The sequence below is a fragment of the Falco punctatus genome, assembly GCF_963210335.1.
Source record: "Falco punctatus genome assembly, chromosome: 1".
NCBI classification, from domain to species: Eukaryota; Metazoa; Chordata; class Aves; order Falconiformes; family Falconidae; genus Falco; species Falco punctatus.
In genome coordinates this window covers 35,148,859-35,165,870 of record NC_137580.1, presented here as the reverse complement: position 1 = coordinate 35,165,870, position 17,012 = coordinate 35,148,859, and the positions used below count along the sequence as shown (strand labels likewise).

Below are 17,012 nucleotides of genomic sequence, written 5' to 3'. Positions count from 1 at the left end.
CTACAATTTTTTGTAAAAGCATACCATTATCCATACAACAAATAGTTCTGACATACTGACTAATAGATAATTACCTCCTCCTTTTCTTAGACAGTACTTTGTTTCAGTAAAAGAAGAAAAAACCCAAGAAACACTTTAATCAAATTATGTATGTTGTGTTTCTGATCTATAGTATATTTCAAATAATCCAATATGTTCATTCTATACACAGGAAATTATTTTCTGAAATATTTCATTTATTGATCTCAAAACTGTAAATCTAGATCTGACGTTAAGACAGGTACTTATTCATCTACTTTTCCTCTGTCATTAGTTTTCACAAAATTCAGATTGCTGGAATCTTTGAAAGAATGCTTTGCTTTACTTTATTTCTGGTTTTCACATCATTAGGAGAATTTTTCTGCTAGAAATCTTTCCCAAAGTCCTCTCATTTTAAGTGGCAAAGGTGATTCCCAAATACTTCATATCACAAGGAAAATGAGAATTTAACGCATATGTGTGCCTTCCTCCTCACACATCCTGTGTTAGCTCAGATCACAGCATCAGACAGAACCTTTGGTTTTGTCTTTTTGTCTCTGTGCCTTGAAGCGGCATAATGCTTTATGCTTTCCATCCTCCTTTATGTTCTAAGGGAGATACGAAGGGAGATGATAAGTACAATATATGGTGGGTCAAGTTAACAAAAGCTAATTTTATTTATTTCATATAAAAAGTATTGCTGTTAACTGAAAGATATTTCTGCAAAGCCTGTCTTGTCTAAGCTGGTTTTACCTTTTCCTCTGCCTTCCTTAGGATATTGCTGTATAATGCAAACTGAACTTTACGAACAGATTACTTAAAACACATGGAGTTGTAATTTCTCTTTTTCTATTTAAATTCTAGTGTAGCACCATGTTTGGTCAAACTGTCACACCATCTTTGCACTAGAAAGCTATCAGGTCTTTTTCTGGGTTCTGCTGTGTGTTTTCAACATCAAGCTCTCTGTACTACTACAAATTCCTTTAAGCCTTGAGTCTTCAGAAGATGCTAGAATTTTTTCCAGTGTTATGGTTGATGGTCAGTTCATACTCATATTTTATCCCTAGCTAGGTGATACCTTGTATGGACTTCTTCCTCCTCATAATTCAAGAGCTCTACAGCCCTTCCCAAGATTTTCTGGGGAGGGTGTACCACTGATCTAGAAGTGCTGCTCCAGTTGAGGGGGTGAGGGCTGTATAAGTGAATATCCTATGTAGGTACATAGGCATAAGCATATATACTTATATGTGCTTTGCAATCTTTTACAGTTCTCCCTTGTAGTAAACCCTTTCCCTAATCCCTTCTAGGATGATCAGATAAAAAGTACAGATATGTGGGTGTAACATGCAGGCATGCTGAACAGCTAGGGCAAGAATCTGAAGAGCAGGGACTCAAGTGTGTATCATGTTCTTTCCAGCTTTTAAGGACACTGAGTTATTACAGATTTTAGGATATTCACATAAATCACACAATTAAGTTATTCTCATATTTCCTCTCTGCGCTCCTGTATTACTGTCCCCCTGTATATGTGAACACAGGGAAGACTTCATGGTGAATCCCAATATGCATAAATTTTGCATAAAGATAAACTGGCACTGGGTACTTAAATTTAGAGGTAACTTTAGATTTACACAAAACCGCTGATTTGCGGTACAAATAAGGATGGAAGAATCTCTTCCTTTGAAAATCACGTATGTTTCATAGATTCTTTTGGTAAAATAGAGGATTCTTTCTTAAAAATTTATTCTTGTACCCTACAAGGGGTCTTTCTACCTCCTACATAGCTGTTGTAATCCTTGAAAAAGTATTTATTTGATAATACATTACACAAACTTACAACTTTCCAGCTGCATTATACACGTTTGCACATCCATTGGAAAATTTTTGAGATCCATCGGACAGGACAGTATTAAAGTCAATCTGAAAGAACAGAAAAAAAATATTAAAAATATACCACAAAATGCCATAGAACTGCACAGGAAGGATGCATGAAAACACTGAAAGCCATTAGAAATAGAAGAAAATAATTTTTTTCATTAGAAGACTCTCAAAAGGGATGTATATTAGCTGAACCCATTTCACTTGCTCAGCCTAGGGTGGCTATGTGGAAAAAAATATTACAGACTTTCAGAAAACCAATTTTTTCAGTAGGGTTGCTTGACTTTATGAGAATTCTAAAGGAATGCAACAACACCATGCTTTTTGTGCTACAGCAGAGTTATTGTACTGTTAAAGTATTTAAAATCCTTCACGTAAAATTTACCCAGATTTACAAGAATTCCGTAACAGATGTCAGCTGCAAATCATGGTGGCAGAGTAATTTATGTGCTATTGTCCTAAAATAAGGTGCTTAAATTGTCAACTCAAAGGTTCAAGATAACATTTTATGATATTGATGGTAGGCTGAAATATGCCTGTAATTTTGAACGGCAGCTGTGTTTCATGTTAGTCCTGATACTTCCTGTGAAATACTTTACAACCTCTTTTTGCAAAAAAGGCATTTTTACATTTTATCTCAATACAATAACTTAGAGTGATACTTCTCAGAGGAATGAGAAGTATTTAAGAAGTAAAAGCACACGTTTTCCTTCACTGGCAATATTTAGGTATCCATTCATCATTCAGGGTCATGACTGCACCTTTCTTCTTGCTAGAAAATACCCTGCCTGAAAATTTTGCCCCATATTCATTTGTCAGTTAGTTGATAGAATGTTCTCCAAAAACCTGAGGAGCTTGAGTTCGATTCCTTATGCATAAGGCTCTTCTAGAATGGCACTGCTCTAATCCCCTTCCCTTAAATACATTCCCCTGTTTTTGGCATTGGGGCTAAAGGGAAGTGGGCAGTAGATGGCAAGAATGGCTGTATATTTCTTTTACCCTACTTTTTCCTTCTCCAAAGCTTCTTGATTCTTTATTTCTATAACTTCTGTTTAGTCTGTCAGTGACAGAGTTACATGGGGAGAGTCCAAGGAGGGAACTCAGGCCAAGGCTTTATTTTCATTTTATTAAGAATGGTTCCAAACACAAAATCTATGTGGCTGGAGACATGGGAAGTCATTTCAGAGAAGCAGCACCTGGACCTTACTTTGTGCTTCAGTAAATATTTTAGTACTTTGTATTAAGTATTCATTGAATCACAAACTGGAAACTTATTATTTTCTTGTCTGAATTGTTCCAATGAAATTAGGGGAGGAGGAGATATCAGAGAATGAAAGAAAAAAGCAAATTTAGAAATCTTTTTTTTTTTGCTTAATATCAGAACATTAACAGTTAGCATGACTCCCCTCAACAAAAGCTCACATGACTCAAATTCACATAACAACTCAACTAGATGCCAATTCTATGTTTCAGAAATTGTAACAGTTCTTAAATCATGGAAACATAAACTTTCTGCCTCCATAAAAAACATAGGAGCTACCTGGCATCTGCTTTCATCACAGTCAATGTTTCCTTTTATAACTTAATTATATTAAGCTATGTATAACTTAATATATATTATATAATATTATTTTTATTATATTATGTTATATATATAACTTAATATATATACACATATATATTTATAAAACTTATTCCTTTTATAACTTTATTATATTTCTCATGTTTGTTTCCCCCCCATTTCATGTGACCATGAACTTGATCTCAATTCTATTGAAATTGCCATCCAAACATGCTTCAGTTGAGTGGTGGTGTCTATACTCTGTTGTATGTTTCTGGAGGGAGAAGGGCAAGGAGAAGGAGTTATTCGGTTAGAGTGGAACAATTGCCAGTGCCTCTCAGGGTGACTCAGATGAGGGATAATTTATTTTAACTCTACTTTCTACTTGGGTCTGGAGAAGGAATAATTTTTACTTGCTTTCCATCTGTTTCTAGTGACAGAATGCATGTTGTGACACTGAAGAATTATTATGTTTCCAGATTGGCATACTAACCTCCTTTTGGATATGAAATGCTGGTAGGAATTTTAACCCAACCTTTCTCCTCGTGTAAGCTTGACAAGACACTGCCCACCTGCACTGGAAGGGGGGAGGAAGGAGGCTCCCTTGCCACTGATACATGCATGCAAGTCACATATTAACTTAGTGCACAAATTGTTTCACAGATTCCTCGTGTCTCTACGAAAAGTCCAATTACCTGTTAATGCAGTGTTGTAAAAGTATACAAAACAAACCACTAAATGGACAAGAGGTAAATTTATTTTGAAAAATGTAAAATTTTGCATAGGTAGGTCACTGTATTAATACCAAATCTGTATCATGCCTAATAGGGCATTAGCATTCTTATATCCAATGCGTTTCTCATTAGATTAGGTTTTTTAAAATAGTGGTAAAATGCCTACTAACATCTGCATTAAAGTGAGGAGAAGTAGGATAACTAGATTTTGTCAATACTTATGATTGCTGCTTACAGCTTCTTAAACCCTTCAAAAGTTTACTTTCCACTTTCTTTCCATCTCCAGCAGTACGTGAACTATTCTTTAAATGTCATGCTTCCTCAAATAGGTCATGTTTCCATGTTGAAGTGCAAATGCAATATCCAAAAAGGCGAGAAAGAAAAAAAACATGATGTTGGAGGCTACAGTGTGTGAAACTCATACATAGGCCAGCTCAGGTTATAATACTCCAGGATTATTTGCTCTGTGAAGGGTCCTATGTACTCTAGGCTCAGTATCTGTACTTGAAAGTAGGAAAGATACTTTTCGTATTGTTTTTACTACATGCATGACTGGTGAAGGATCATTTTCTATTTGGTATTAACAGTGAAAAGTAATGATGATAAAGTTCTGTATTCAAAGCTTACAACTACTTTAGTGATAGTTCTGCATGACTAACAACTGAAGATACCCATTAGCAATTCTTAGGTACACTTTTGAGTTTCTATCTGAAAAAAAATAATCATTTGATTAGAGGCTCACCTGATGGAGTAAAGTACATTTCCATTTTTGAAAATTCGCAACAACTTATTATCTGTTGTAACTTCATGAAAGTTGGCACCTTTTTCGTTGGCAAAGAACAAATCAGGTTTCCAAATTGAATCCAGCATGGATGGATCTAAGTCTAAAGAGTCATCTGGATATTCGCTGTATGCAAGGCGGGGATCGTTCCAGTTCTGACGGAGAAAGATGTTCACTCGGTAATCCTGAATGAAAAAGAAAACAAGCAAAGCTTTATCAAGCATAGGGATTTACCTTTTATGTCATTTCTTAGCCATGTAATCCCCTGTCCATCTGTGGATGACAAAAGAATTACTTAGCTGAATGCTGGCATGATACCTATTTGTATTAGTGGGGACACAATGCATAAGAATAAAGATGCATTTCAAGGCAACTGAAAAAATCCCAAGCGAAGGAAATCCATCCTCCATGTACAGTTCATATAACTCCATATAATTCTACTGCTACAGTAGCTTTCTCTTGATTTCAAAATGAGAGAAGCATAAAAAGAGTTTTTTGGAGTTACCTTTTTCTGCCCAGCTCCTGGTGGGGACACTCCCACTTCCCTCTCTCTGGCAGTGAGAATCTGTCCCACTGTAAGGGAAGTTAAATTAATTTTTTTTTCTCTCCCTATTTTAGACCCACCACTTAGACTTTCTGTGCCTCAGTTCCCTATTGAAAATTGCGTGAGCTGTAACTTGCCGTACAGCTAGCTGAGGAGGGGTTGTGTTCCTCCTCTTCAATTATGGTGGACATGATGTAAGTCCTTTTGGTAAATTAGCTTAGGTACAAGTGGAGTCACCCTAATGCCTAGACAGTCATGTCTTAATCAAGGGTACATTTACAGAAAAGAGCACCGTGCTTCAAACTTCTGGAAATCATTTTGGAGTCATATATATTCTCAGTCAAAGACAATGTTGTATTTATGGCTGCACATTTTCTTAAAACTTTACCACTGAAAGATGAAAATATTTGTTTTTAAATAAAAGTGAATATAATATATATATAACATACACAATATTATACGAGTGTAATAGCATCTATTACACTTCTGAATGTAATAGAAGTAAATAACATCACTTGTTTGTTGTTAAAAAAGAATAAAAATTTTCAAAAGAAAACTCTGAGTCAGAACAGGAAATGGTCTTCAAGGCTGAGCAATACAAGTTGGCCAATAACTATGAGTAGTAGTGGTTATTAGTGGTTAGGATAAATAGTTAAAACCCCACTGGTCTAGAAATTGTGTGTACTGTTAAAAATCCAGTGTTGTATCAATATTTGGTCTTATGAAACTCGGAACATCCAGCCATACAGTTGTGAGAATCATGCTAACAGACATAATAAATGACAACAGGAACCTCAAAATGCAACATTTACGCATGAGAAATATGCATTTTTATATCTTCAGCATCCTGCTGTTTTGGTTATTTTAATTACTCAGTTTGAATAAGGGTAGGCCAATACGCTAAAAACATGCTTACCAAGCATTTGTTGCTTGATAATCAGAAAATACTGCATATCATATAGAGAAAGTTCTAGTAGAGGATTTTATATTTGTATAACCTTATACATTTTCAAGACAAAGCCAGTAAGTGGAAAACTACACCTGGAGAGTGAAATTAATTCAGATTATTGTTTTCAGCAGACATGAAAAAGGCTCTCTGGCTAAATGGAAGCATAAAACATTAATGCCAGGTAGAAAAAGCTTAGGATTTGTTAATCGAGTGGGGTTTTTTTTCCCCAATCATTAATTACTTTAACCTCCCTTTCAGCAAAGGACTGAAGTAAATTTCCCTTTCTTCTTCATCATGGCTAGTGACAGCCTCAAGATCCATAAAACATTCTTAAGAGAAGCTGTTGGTATTTTTGATAATTAGCACCATGGCATGATGAAAGCAGAGGCAGGGATTTGTACTTTACAGATGTAGAAACAAGCTGCTGCTTTTTTTTTTTTTTTTTTTTTTTTTTTTCCCCCTACCTCCAAAGTAAGGCAAAACCCTTAGACCAGCTAGTGCCTCAGTGTTCATAAAACTGAGTTTTTGGTGTCTTCCTTGCAGCGTGTGGACATAATACACCCTGAAACACCTTTATTTCTTTGGTTGATATTCTAAATACCACATAGTACTGGTTCTCTTTCTAGATGCCTGTGTAAAATCGAAAGACCAGGAAGAAGTGGGATGTGGGATCTGTGATGGCTCTAGTGCCTGCCCCAACATGTGGAACCCTTGCATGGAAGGAAACATTAGCTGTAAACCTGGGGCGCACTGGGTGGGAGCACTCCAGCTCTCAGGACTTCATCTGCACTTCAGCCAAACCCAAGCTTTACCTTTTAGTTTGTATAACCTGAAATTGAAGTATGTCTATTTGGTTTACTTTTCTCTGTAGAATATGATGAGCTTATGAATGGGATTACTTATAGAGTATAGGACTTCTCATATGTATAAGACAGAACAAATGAAAAATGCATAGGAGAAAATTGAAATGAAAATGGAAAATGGAGGCAGACAAATAGAGGAATCTGTTCTAGGTTATATTAAGCTACTCTATATGTCAGTTTGCCTAAAGATTATCGTTTTAAACTGTTTGCAGCTTTTAAGATTAAAAAAATCCCAGTTAAATTTTTCATTGAAGCAACTGAAGCTATTTTCATGGTTTTCTCCCCTGAGAATTCTGACTTAAATTGGCTCTCATTATTTACTAAAAAAAAAAAATATCCTAATATATCAAAAGAGATACATTTGACTGCTAATGTATGAAGGACAAGTATTTGTCATCTGAGTTTATGCTCACACAATGCTCACATATAAGGAGCATAAGGCTTAACTGCTTTAAACAGGTAGCGTTGTTTAATGCAAACACAGAGACCAGAATTAAACTGCCAGAATTAATATTATTTTTCCTGCAAGAGAATTACTATTCTCACGTGCTACTTGCCTGGAGGGGTAACTTCTCACTCAGATAACTGTGTTGGGGAGCTTCCTTGAGGGGAGAGAGAAATCATCATTTAAGTTGTGGTGACTTCCGCAGCCACTTCTATAACCTCAAGGCTGCCATCCTCTGAACAGCTGCTGTACCCTGGCCCTACAGAATGAGATTGCTTTATGGGTCTACACTTACTCTATCATCCTTCAAAACCCTTAGCCACAGGGTGAACTTTCTTAGAGGGTCAGGATACTGTTCATCTGCTTCATGAGGCTCAAAAGACAAACAAAAAAAAAAAAAATATTGGGAGACCAGGCAATTATTTTTTGCTGTCCATGGCAAGGCTGAGGTCATTATGGACTCCAGTACTAACTTTTCCAGCAGACAATGAAATTTGAAATACTTACCAAATATGTTAATTTGTTCTTCATTATACCAACACAGATAAAGCTATATTCCTATAGCATACAGAATAAAGCTAGACCACTTTTGTACAAAACCTCAAGATATTGATTGCCTCTCACTGGTTTCTTTAATGCATTTTTAATATGCCTTCCATATGTGGAATCCTTCTAGATATAAGAGAGAGATATCAAAACAAATTTCCAAAATTTGTCCTGCATTTAAACATTGCGTATCACCTTCCCTCATAATTTTTGAATGCTGTCATTTGAACCAAATCATCACTTTTTTATGCATAAATGAATAATCTTCCAGAACTTTACCTGTGGCAGTTCCAAATACTATCATAATTTTGACTAATATATTCATCTGAAGTGAAATCTAGAATTGTCTTTTGCATAATGTAGTCAAATGATTCTTGCTTTATTGGTTCTAGCTTACTGTAAAATTTTAACATGAAAATCTTGTGGACTTCCCAAGAACACTGCCAAGAGTAAATTTAAACGCTCTATAAGAAATATTGTTCTTGTGAAGAATTATTTTTAATCTGATAACTATGGCACTTTGTTGTAATGAAAGCTGGATATGATCATCTGTTCCTAAGAAGGTATCATGGATGTACTGGAAAGAGCTGCTCACGTGAAGGCTGAAGCGAGGAATGAAAATTAGCAGGGTGACCTGATGTAAAAGTCAGGCAGAACTAGAGAAATCTATGAGACTTGGGGGAGGGGAAGGAATAATTTATATGGTTTAAGTATATGTTACAAGGGAGACAATATGTATAAGGAAGAATAAGACCCAAGGAAAACCTGGCCTAAAAAAGTAACCAATGTCTTGAAGAGCCACTTCAAAATATGTATAATTTTGCAACCACGGTGGGCTATCCACTGTGGGCTATTTGTTCTATTGAATTTATCACCCCATAGGGAATGAGACTATTTGGTCATATGTGTGTGTGTGTTATCATTCTTCCCCCTCTATGCTTGCCCCCCCCCCCCCCAAAAAAAAAAAAAAAAAAAAAACAAAAAAACAAACCAAACAAAAAAACAAAGGGAAAAAAAAAGGTATCACATGTTGAGTTGTTTGTGAAACAGTATTAGTAATTTCAGATTTGAGCACAACATCCTCAGTACACCAACCTAAAAAGGAATGTTGTAGAGTATATGTCACTTCATTTTCCATTTTGTTTCTTGGCTAAACAAAAAACATATTTAGCCTTCATTCTTCAAAATATTATGGCTGCCTTATGCATTTTATCTTCAATATACTTTGACTTCTTAATCTTGTTGTAATTTGTTAAATAGGATGCTTGCAACAGGCTAATTAAAAGCCTTAGAAATTTTATCTTTAATATTTTAATTTTGATGTAATGCTGTGTAAAAAAAATGTTAGACTTAAGGCAAACTGCACAATAGGAAGATAAAATGGAAAACTAAAGCAGAAAATGGTTATTTTCTGAACCAGATGAGTGCTGCACAATCCAGTAAAGTACTAAAGTTGTTATTGTTATGGAACAACAGTAAAAACATAATACTAACTTATTTAATTTTCACTTTCTAAGAAAGTTTTCCTCTTGTAACATATGATTTTCTGGTTTACCATAGCTGGAATTATTTCAAATTCTTTTACTTTAGAGAAACATTAGAGAAAATTTCACAAAAATTGAAGGATGATTTTGGCTTTTGTTGTAAGAGTACAAAGGTAAGTACCATGTAGGGACTTGATCGTTACAGGTTGTTATAGTTGTCTTCTCTCTCAGGTTTGCTTTCTTGTTCTAATTGCTGTACGTGAAAAGCTACAATGTTACAGAATATATTAATAGTTTTCCTTTTTATTGGTGAGATTTTATAAAGTTGCTATCTTAGTCTCTGAAAAACATGCAACTTTACATGCTTTTTATTGCTGCCTTGATTAGTATAATTAGACAGGATGCCCTGTGGCATAATAGTACGTTGTGGTAATAACATCTTTCCATTTTAAATTCATTCACTAGCCCTAAGCACTATGGCTGCAGTTTAGGTAACCTAATTACTTTGGATAAATTGATGGAGTCTCCTTGGTTTTGCTTTACATATCTGGAAATTTCAGACCAAAAGCTATTCACCTAATGTTTTCAATATGCCTTTGATTAAATATCCATAGTATAGAAACTCAAGTATTTAAATTTAAGTAAACCTCCTAAATTGGTAAATCATTTTTTATCCAGGTTACTGATGTCATTGCAAAATAAAACTAGAAGACCCTTGAAATTCACGCTGACATTTGAGAAATGTGAATATAATTTGTGTGATCTGAAGGATTCCCCTGTATTCCCTCATGCTTAATAGTTGGAATTCCATGATGACTGAGGTTCTTTATTGTGCAGACTCATTTGAAGTCATGTATGTTCAGAAAAAGAATATACAGAAAAAGATGCAGAAAAGGGTAATATAGGGCTAGGACAGGTTAGCCAGTTCTGTGAAAGTAAACAGGAAAGGTTTGTTTTCTTTAAACTGGTAATAAAAAGGACTTGTATTATGACTTGATTGCTATCCATAGATATATCAAAGGGTAAATACTAGAGGGAGAAAACATTTTCGATCTAAGCACAAAAGCATCCTTAATTATCAATAAATTTAGGCTGGACTGAAACGGCTGATCTTTTTGCTTATCATGTTAATAGACACTGGTGATCTCTTCACTGGCATGATTTGTTGTTTCATATAATGGGACTCTTCTTTATTTTTTATTACGTCTTTGCCTTATTACAAGTTTGAACTGCAGCAAGGATGCTGCATATATATATGCTGTATGACTGTTCAATTAATGAGTGGAAAAAAATTGCAACAGACTCCGTGCTCCACTATTAACTGTAACTCATTAATCTGTCAGAGATTTACCGTAGCAGCTAAAGAGAAATTAACTGAGATTTAAATTGATTGCTGAGTACTTAACTTTAATTGACACATCACATCTGTGTCAGAGTACCAAGAACTGAGTAATGCCAAATATCCCTTAAAAACATGCTTTTCTGTACTGAATAGCTGTAGGGCATTCATTACAAGAAATGTAGATACGCTGTTGATTGTGATAAAGAGTTTGCATGATGCACAGAATCCTTCGTGGCGATTTGTCCCTGGATAATTCCATAGGTGGAAGCTCTCTTTCCAGAACTGATTTTAGCTGTGGGTGAAACTAAGTATGACCTTATTGTTCTCATCTGGAATTACAGAACCCAAATAGGCTGGTAGACACTGCAGTATTGCACCACTCTCTCAGTAAGAAGCAGCTTTGTGAATTTTTCAGAACCACATGATTCCTCCCTGAGAAAGAAATCTTTTCATCCATGGGCCTTAAGAGAAAGCTTTCCTCTTGCGATTTTCCTTTCTAATCCTGTGACTCTTGCAATTTTGCTGTATAAGGACAAGTATGCAGTTCCATACAGGAAGGCATGGAAAGTTTTCCTGTCAAGTCCTGCCTCAAGTTAGTTGGCTAAGCACTTTGTTGGTGATTAGGCTCCCTAGATTTGAGCCCTTGCAGGCTGAGGATGAGCAGTAAGGCCTGTTTGGTTCCTGGATAAAAGCTCTAATCCTAGATGGTTTGAAAATCATGGGTGATCTTACCCACTCCATTAAGTAGGACAGGCCAGATGGTTTGGGGATTTTGGTGAGGGCTACTTGCCTCTGATCTCAGGAAGCTTTAGAAAATTATTTCAGCTATTCAGAAAAGATTGCTTTGATGGATTTTGGATGAAGAGCTCTTTCTTTGTCTATGAAAGTATAAAAGCAGATTTTAAGGTGTTCATTAATATTTTTAATCTTTCTGGGGTTTTTGTTTCTTTGGCTTGGTATTTTGTTTGGTTTTGTTGGTTTCTCTTAGGCTTCTGAACTATGAGGTATGGAGGTAGGTATTCTGGGAATAGTTTTGTGAATGTTTTATTTAATTTTTTCCCAATTCATTTGCAGAGTTTGACTCCAGTAAGTGCCCAGCAACACTCAAATTGAAGACAATAGATCTAGAAGTTAGCAAAGAACTAGCTAAGACCAGGACTTCAAAATTGCTACTTGTAATATCAGATATCTCAGATTCCCTTACAAAATCAAAATTCAGAGTTCAGCAAATAAGTATATGCGCTAATTGTGCACCAGGTGCTCTTCCTAGCTGTGTGACCTGCTTTCATAACCTTGGATTCTGAGGTATGGCCTCTGTTAATGTTCTTCCTGGAACAGATGAATGTAGCTTGCTTTTCTTCTGGGTTGAATAATATCTCATTTACCATTACTGCTAATGGTTTGAAGGATAAGAACTGGTCTCACTACTTTAGTTCAGTCTTTCCCGTCCTGTCGGTATGGGGTCGCTTGTAGGACACTTATTAGTACAGAGCTACAGTTTTTGTCATTCAACCCATAGCTAATAAAGAGGAATATAGTCAGTAGTTTCTGTGAGGACTCCTTAATTTTTAGCTTCTAACTGTCTTGTCTTTATTACAAAAAATTAAAAAATCTTTTGAATTCAACAGTGTGCTACAAAATGTACTGATTTTCCATAGATTTTAGAGTGGAAACATTGTAAAATGGATAGGTGTAGTTAATTTTAGTATTGGATATTTTTCTGGTTTATCAGTAGCACTGGCTGGATTTTAATTTCTGTACTCACAAATAATCATCATATCAAAAGTGAAAGCTAGTTAAGGGTGTTTACTCTTAAAAAATGAATTAAGCACAGTACTGACATACTGTATAATGTTTGTCACAGCTCTTACTAGAATATTTATTAATTGAAGATTGAATACACTATTCCCATTCTTAATGGAAGTTGTTTGTTCCCAACTCCTAATGCATTACACTAAAACCACATTTTGCAACTTGTTCAATGTAATTGCTTTTTTAAGCTTTAGCTCAGGGGCTTTTAAGATGTTTGCACTTTCAAGCAGTAGTATAAAGGATTAGATGAAAATGGACATGACAATTACATGAACAAACATCATGCACTAAGCCTCTGTCTTCGCTGATCTTTGCTATGTTCTCAGTTGACAAAAGATTCTGGGCTTTTTTTTCTGCAGGCAAATGATGTGTCCCTGAAGATGTTTTTGCTCTGACAGCAGAAGGTATTTCTTGCTAAGTGAAAAGCTGGTTCTTTTCTGATATTCATTTCTTCAGATGAATTTTTGGTGCTATATGTTCCATGTTGTTATTAATACATTTTGTATTAGCATTTCAAATATGACTGGTTTCAATGAGTGACTGAATGGACTAATAGTAGAAATCTTTATTGAAAACATGAATTTGAAACTGCCCTCTGTTTCATCTCCTCAGGGAAATATAACCAATTAGATCAAATAGGAATTTGGGAATTCCATACTAACTTTCCCTGCAGCCTTTCTTGTGTTGGTAGGTAAATATGATGTTGCCTAGAATAGGGTAAATAGGGTAAAATAAAAGGTAAAGCTGAACTAGCTCAAGTCCAGAAGCAGGGCCTGCTTAAACAACTGCTAAAATTTGCTGTGGGAAGGGATAGATCTCTAACTTTAAACAAACTTGATTAGATATGAGTTGTCTTTAAATGTATAGATATGCATGAAGCACACCAAGAATATGTCAGGAAAATCATGTTGGTTTAGAGGTTCTACCACTGATGACACAGCAACACATAAACGTTAATGTGTATTTGAACTGTACCAGTACTGAGAAGAAAGGGAACAACTTGTCTACACAAAGACATCTAATGGTGTTTGAAAAACTGCCTTGCAGCTGCTGGTTCAGAAAGATGCACATCTTCTGCAATCCTATGATATCTCTACCAGCCTAGATGATGCAAGGCCTCTTAGGGATTATTAAGGCCATCTCTAAAAACACTAAATGCACTTAGGCAACTAAATAAAACTTAAACCAGGCACAAAATCCATCCAGTATCCATTTGCTAACCTGTTCCTTTCATGGAGAAATTAATTTTGTGAACTAATGCTACTCTAGATGAGTAGCAAGGGAGAAAGAAGAAAAGTCAAGTCGATGGGCTTCCTCTAGGTCCGTGAAGAAGGTGGTGGCAGTAGACGTTACTCATTGAAAAGCCAATCCTAAACTTATTTTGATAGATCTCAAATACTGTGATTTGTAATACTACAGTCATACCAGAACAGTAGTCACAGGCACAAATCTGAAACATTTTCCCTACATCTTGCTAAGCTGGGAAATGGTCTTGTTATACTGCAAGGTCTAGTATAAACATTTTAAAATTGCAGTAAAATTATCCAAAATGAAGACTTAAGCAGTATAAAGTATAAACACATATTTGAAAACTGTTGCTACATACAGATATATATGTATTATATGTAATATACATAATATCAAGGCATGCAATTTATGTATTTTATATATTCAGTTTTCTGAAATGGTAGTCAGTTTCAGAGTGTTCATAAAAATAAGGAAAACTATATTGCAAAAGAGGGAACTAATAAAGACTGACTAGGAACATCAAATTTTCAGTATTTTATCCCTTCAGTCCTACTAGGAGTCAAGTAGCTAAGCTCTCATTCAATTTAAATCTATAAAAGAAGATAGAAGAACTAAAAAGAAGGTTGTGAAAGATCCCACATATTGTAGCACACAATGTTTGTAGTTGGATAGTACAATGTAGAAATCTTCTTTAACTCATCCTGTTATGTCAATAACCTAGCTTTCATAGGTTAATATATATTTACATTTTGGAAATCTATAAACTGAGAAAGAAATTAGTGACTAAAAGATTAGGCAATGTAAAGGCTGGTTATTTTTTAAAACAAAGGAATAAATTCAGATTCCCCAGAAATGCTTTTGAAGACTACTATTTTGTCATTAAAAACCGTTAAAGAAGAAATAGTGAATACATGCTTTTCCTCAGTTCTGCGTATTCAATATATTTATTTTTAACGCACCTTCAGTTTCTTCATATGGTTATAAAGCGTTTGATCAATATCTGTTCACACTGACTCACAGTTTCTGACAAGAAATGCCTTGAGGAGATGAGGGGATTTTTTTTTCTTGGAAAGAAAGAGATGGGATTAAATTTGCTCCCAGGGTCATGTTTTGTAGGGGCTTGCAAACTGGGACCTTTCGAAACTATGGAGAAGGCTGCAGCTAGAGCGAGCTGTTTGTTGTTGGCTTTGCTGTGTCAAAAGCCCAGTATGAAGTTGCTGAGAAAGTAAAAGCCTCTGCAAGCTGGAGCACTAGGAGCAGAGGAGCAGGTGCCTGTGAGCTGGGGTTACCTGCAATTTGGAGAGAGGGAGGAAGGTGACAATCTGTTGATTCCTGCATAGAGACACCTGTCTGGTCAGTTTAGAGGCAGGGTAGTGCTTCCTGGGTAAGATAGTTGACGAGCTGAAGGGGCAAAAGTGCTTGGGAAAATGAACATGCAGCACCCAATTTCTGTGCTGTAGAGTGTGACTGAGCCTGCTGAGGACTATAAGTGGTGAGACAGATTCTGAAGTCATTAGGGTTATTATGTGCAGTTGAAGAAACCAAACTGTCTCAGAGATGCCATGTTTTACTGTTGTGTAAATTGGCATTAGAGTCTAGGAGGATTTGGGGGACGAGGGGGGGAAGAGTTCTGGCACCATTGTTATAATGCCAGTAATAACATAGGACAGGGCATATCGGTAAAAAAATGCATAACAGCCCACACCTTGCTGTGATTATATTGACTTTCAAAGAAAATTAAAGCCTGAATCACAGTCTCATAATACTCTTGTTCTACTAGCTGTTAATGACCGTATTTGATATCATCTGTCTGTTCTTTTTGGAAAAGGAAAAAGGCTATGTAGAAAAGAGATTCTTATAAGTTCTTTTGATAAGCTGTATAATTTTACTGTTTAATTTTAAAGTATTTTAAAATGTTTTCAACTTTTTTGGATGTGATTTAGAATATATGTTCGCAGTATGGGTATGACATATAAAAAAAAATTGAGTGCACAGCTCTTTCATGCTGAGTAATTACTTTGGCTATTGTAATTAAAAATGCACACCCAGAGTGCATGAAGTACGAAGTATTAAGAACAGAATGAAGACACAAGAGCAGAACTGAATTTTTAAATTATGCCAAAATAACTTGAACTTATTCAAGGAAAGAATTTCAAGGTTAATGCTTCATGTAAAGTGTTTGTACTGGAGAACTCTTCCAGTACATATTTATTATTTAACCATTTGGGTTTTAGACAGCATTAGAACAGGTGATGAATTAGATTATAAAGCAAAATTATCTGCCATAGGAAGGGCTTGCACTGATGATGTAGGAGGCCCCTTCAAGTCTTCTGTTCCTAATAATTGCAACATGTGATTGTGGGGAAAAGGAAAATATGGTGTCTTTAAATTGAGCTGTTCAACTTTCTGTATTGTACAAACTGTTTTGCAAAGTCTTTAAGAATGTTTCTTGAAATGGACCAGAGAGAATGAGAAAATTATTTGCCATAGTAGGTCTGGAAGAGCTGATTATAACACCTATCCTGGTGAATATTTTTCTATTTTAGATAAAACAGGTAAATTACTCCTAGGCTTAGAGTACTAAGGCAACAGCAGGCTTGCATTCAGGCTTTTCTTTAAATGAGGTAAAAAATACTTGAAGCTAGGTTTTCCTTAATATAAGGAAGGATATAAAAAAACCTGTTGCCCAGCACACAACTGTCAGACTACCGCTGCTGCCTGTTCCCTAGACCTATGAAACAATCTCTGATTGATGTGTTCTATGATGTTTGCAGAATTTGGTATACCTGAAGTAGGTATAGATGTAT

General features: G+C 35.6%; 1 protein-coding gene across 4 annotated transcripts in view; it reads right to left on the bottom strand.

Annotated features, from left to right (window-relative positions):
* The window catches only part of GLRA3 (glycine receptor alpha 3), a 103,173-nt gene that overhangs the window by 49,262 nt on the left and 36,899 nt on the right, over positions 1 to 17,012 (bottom strand). For all 4 annotated transcript variants that reach the window (XM_080372780.1, XM_080372778.1, XM_080372779.1 and 1 more), the window contains exons 4-5: positions 4,934 to 5,157; positions 1,856 to 1,938 (exon numbers count right to left, since the gene is read on the bottom strand). In XM_080372780.1, the coding sequence (XP_080228906.1) occupies positions 1,856 to 1,938; positions 4,934 to 5,157 (307 nt within the window). The remainder of the gene's footprint in view (positions 1 to 1,855; positions 1,939 to 4,933; positions 5,158 to 17,012) is intronic.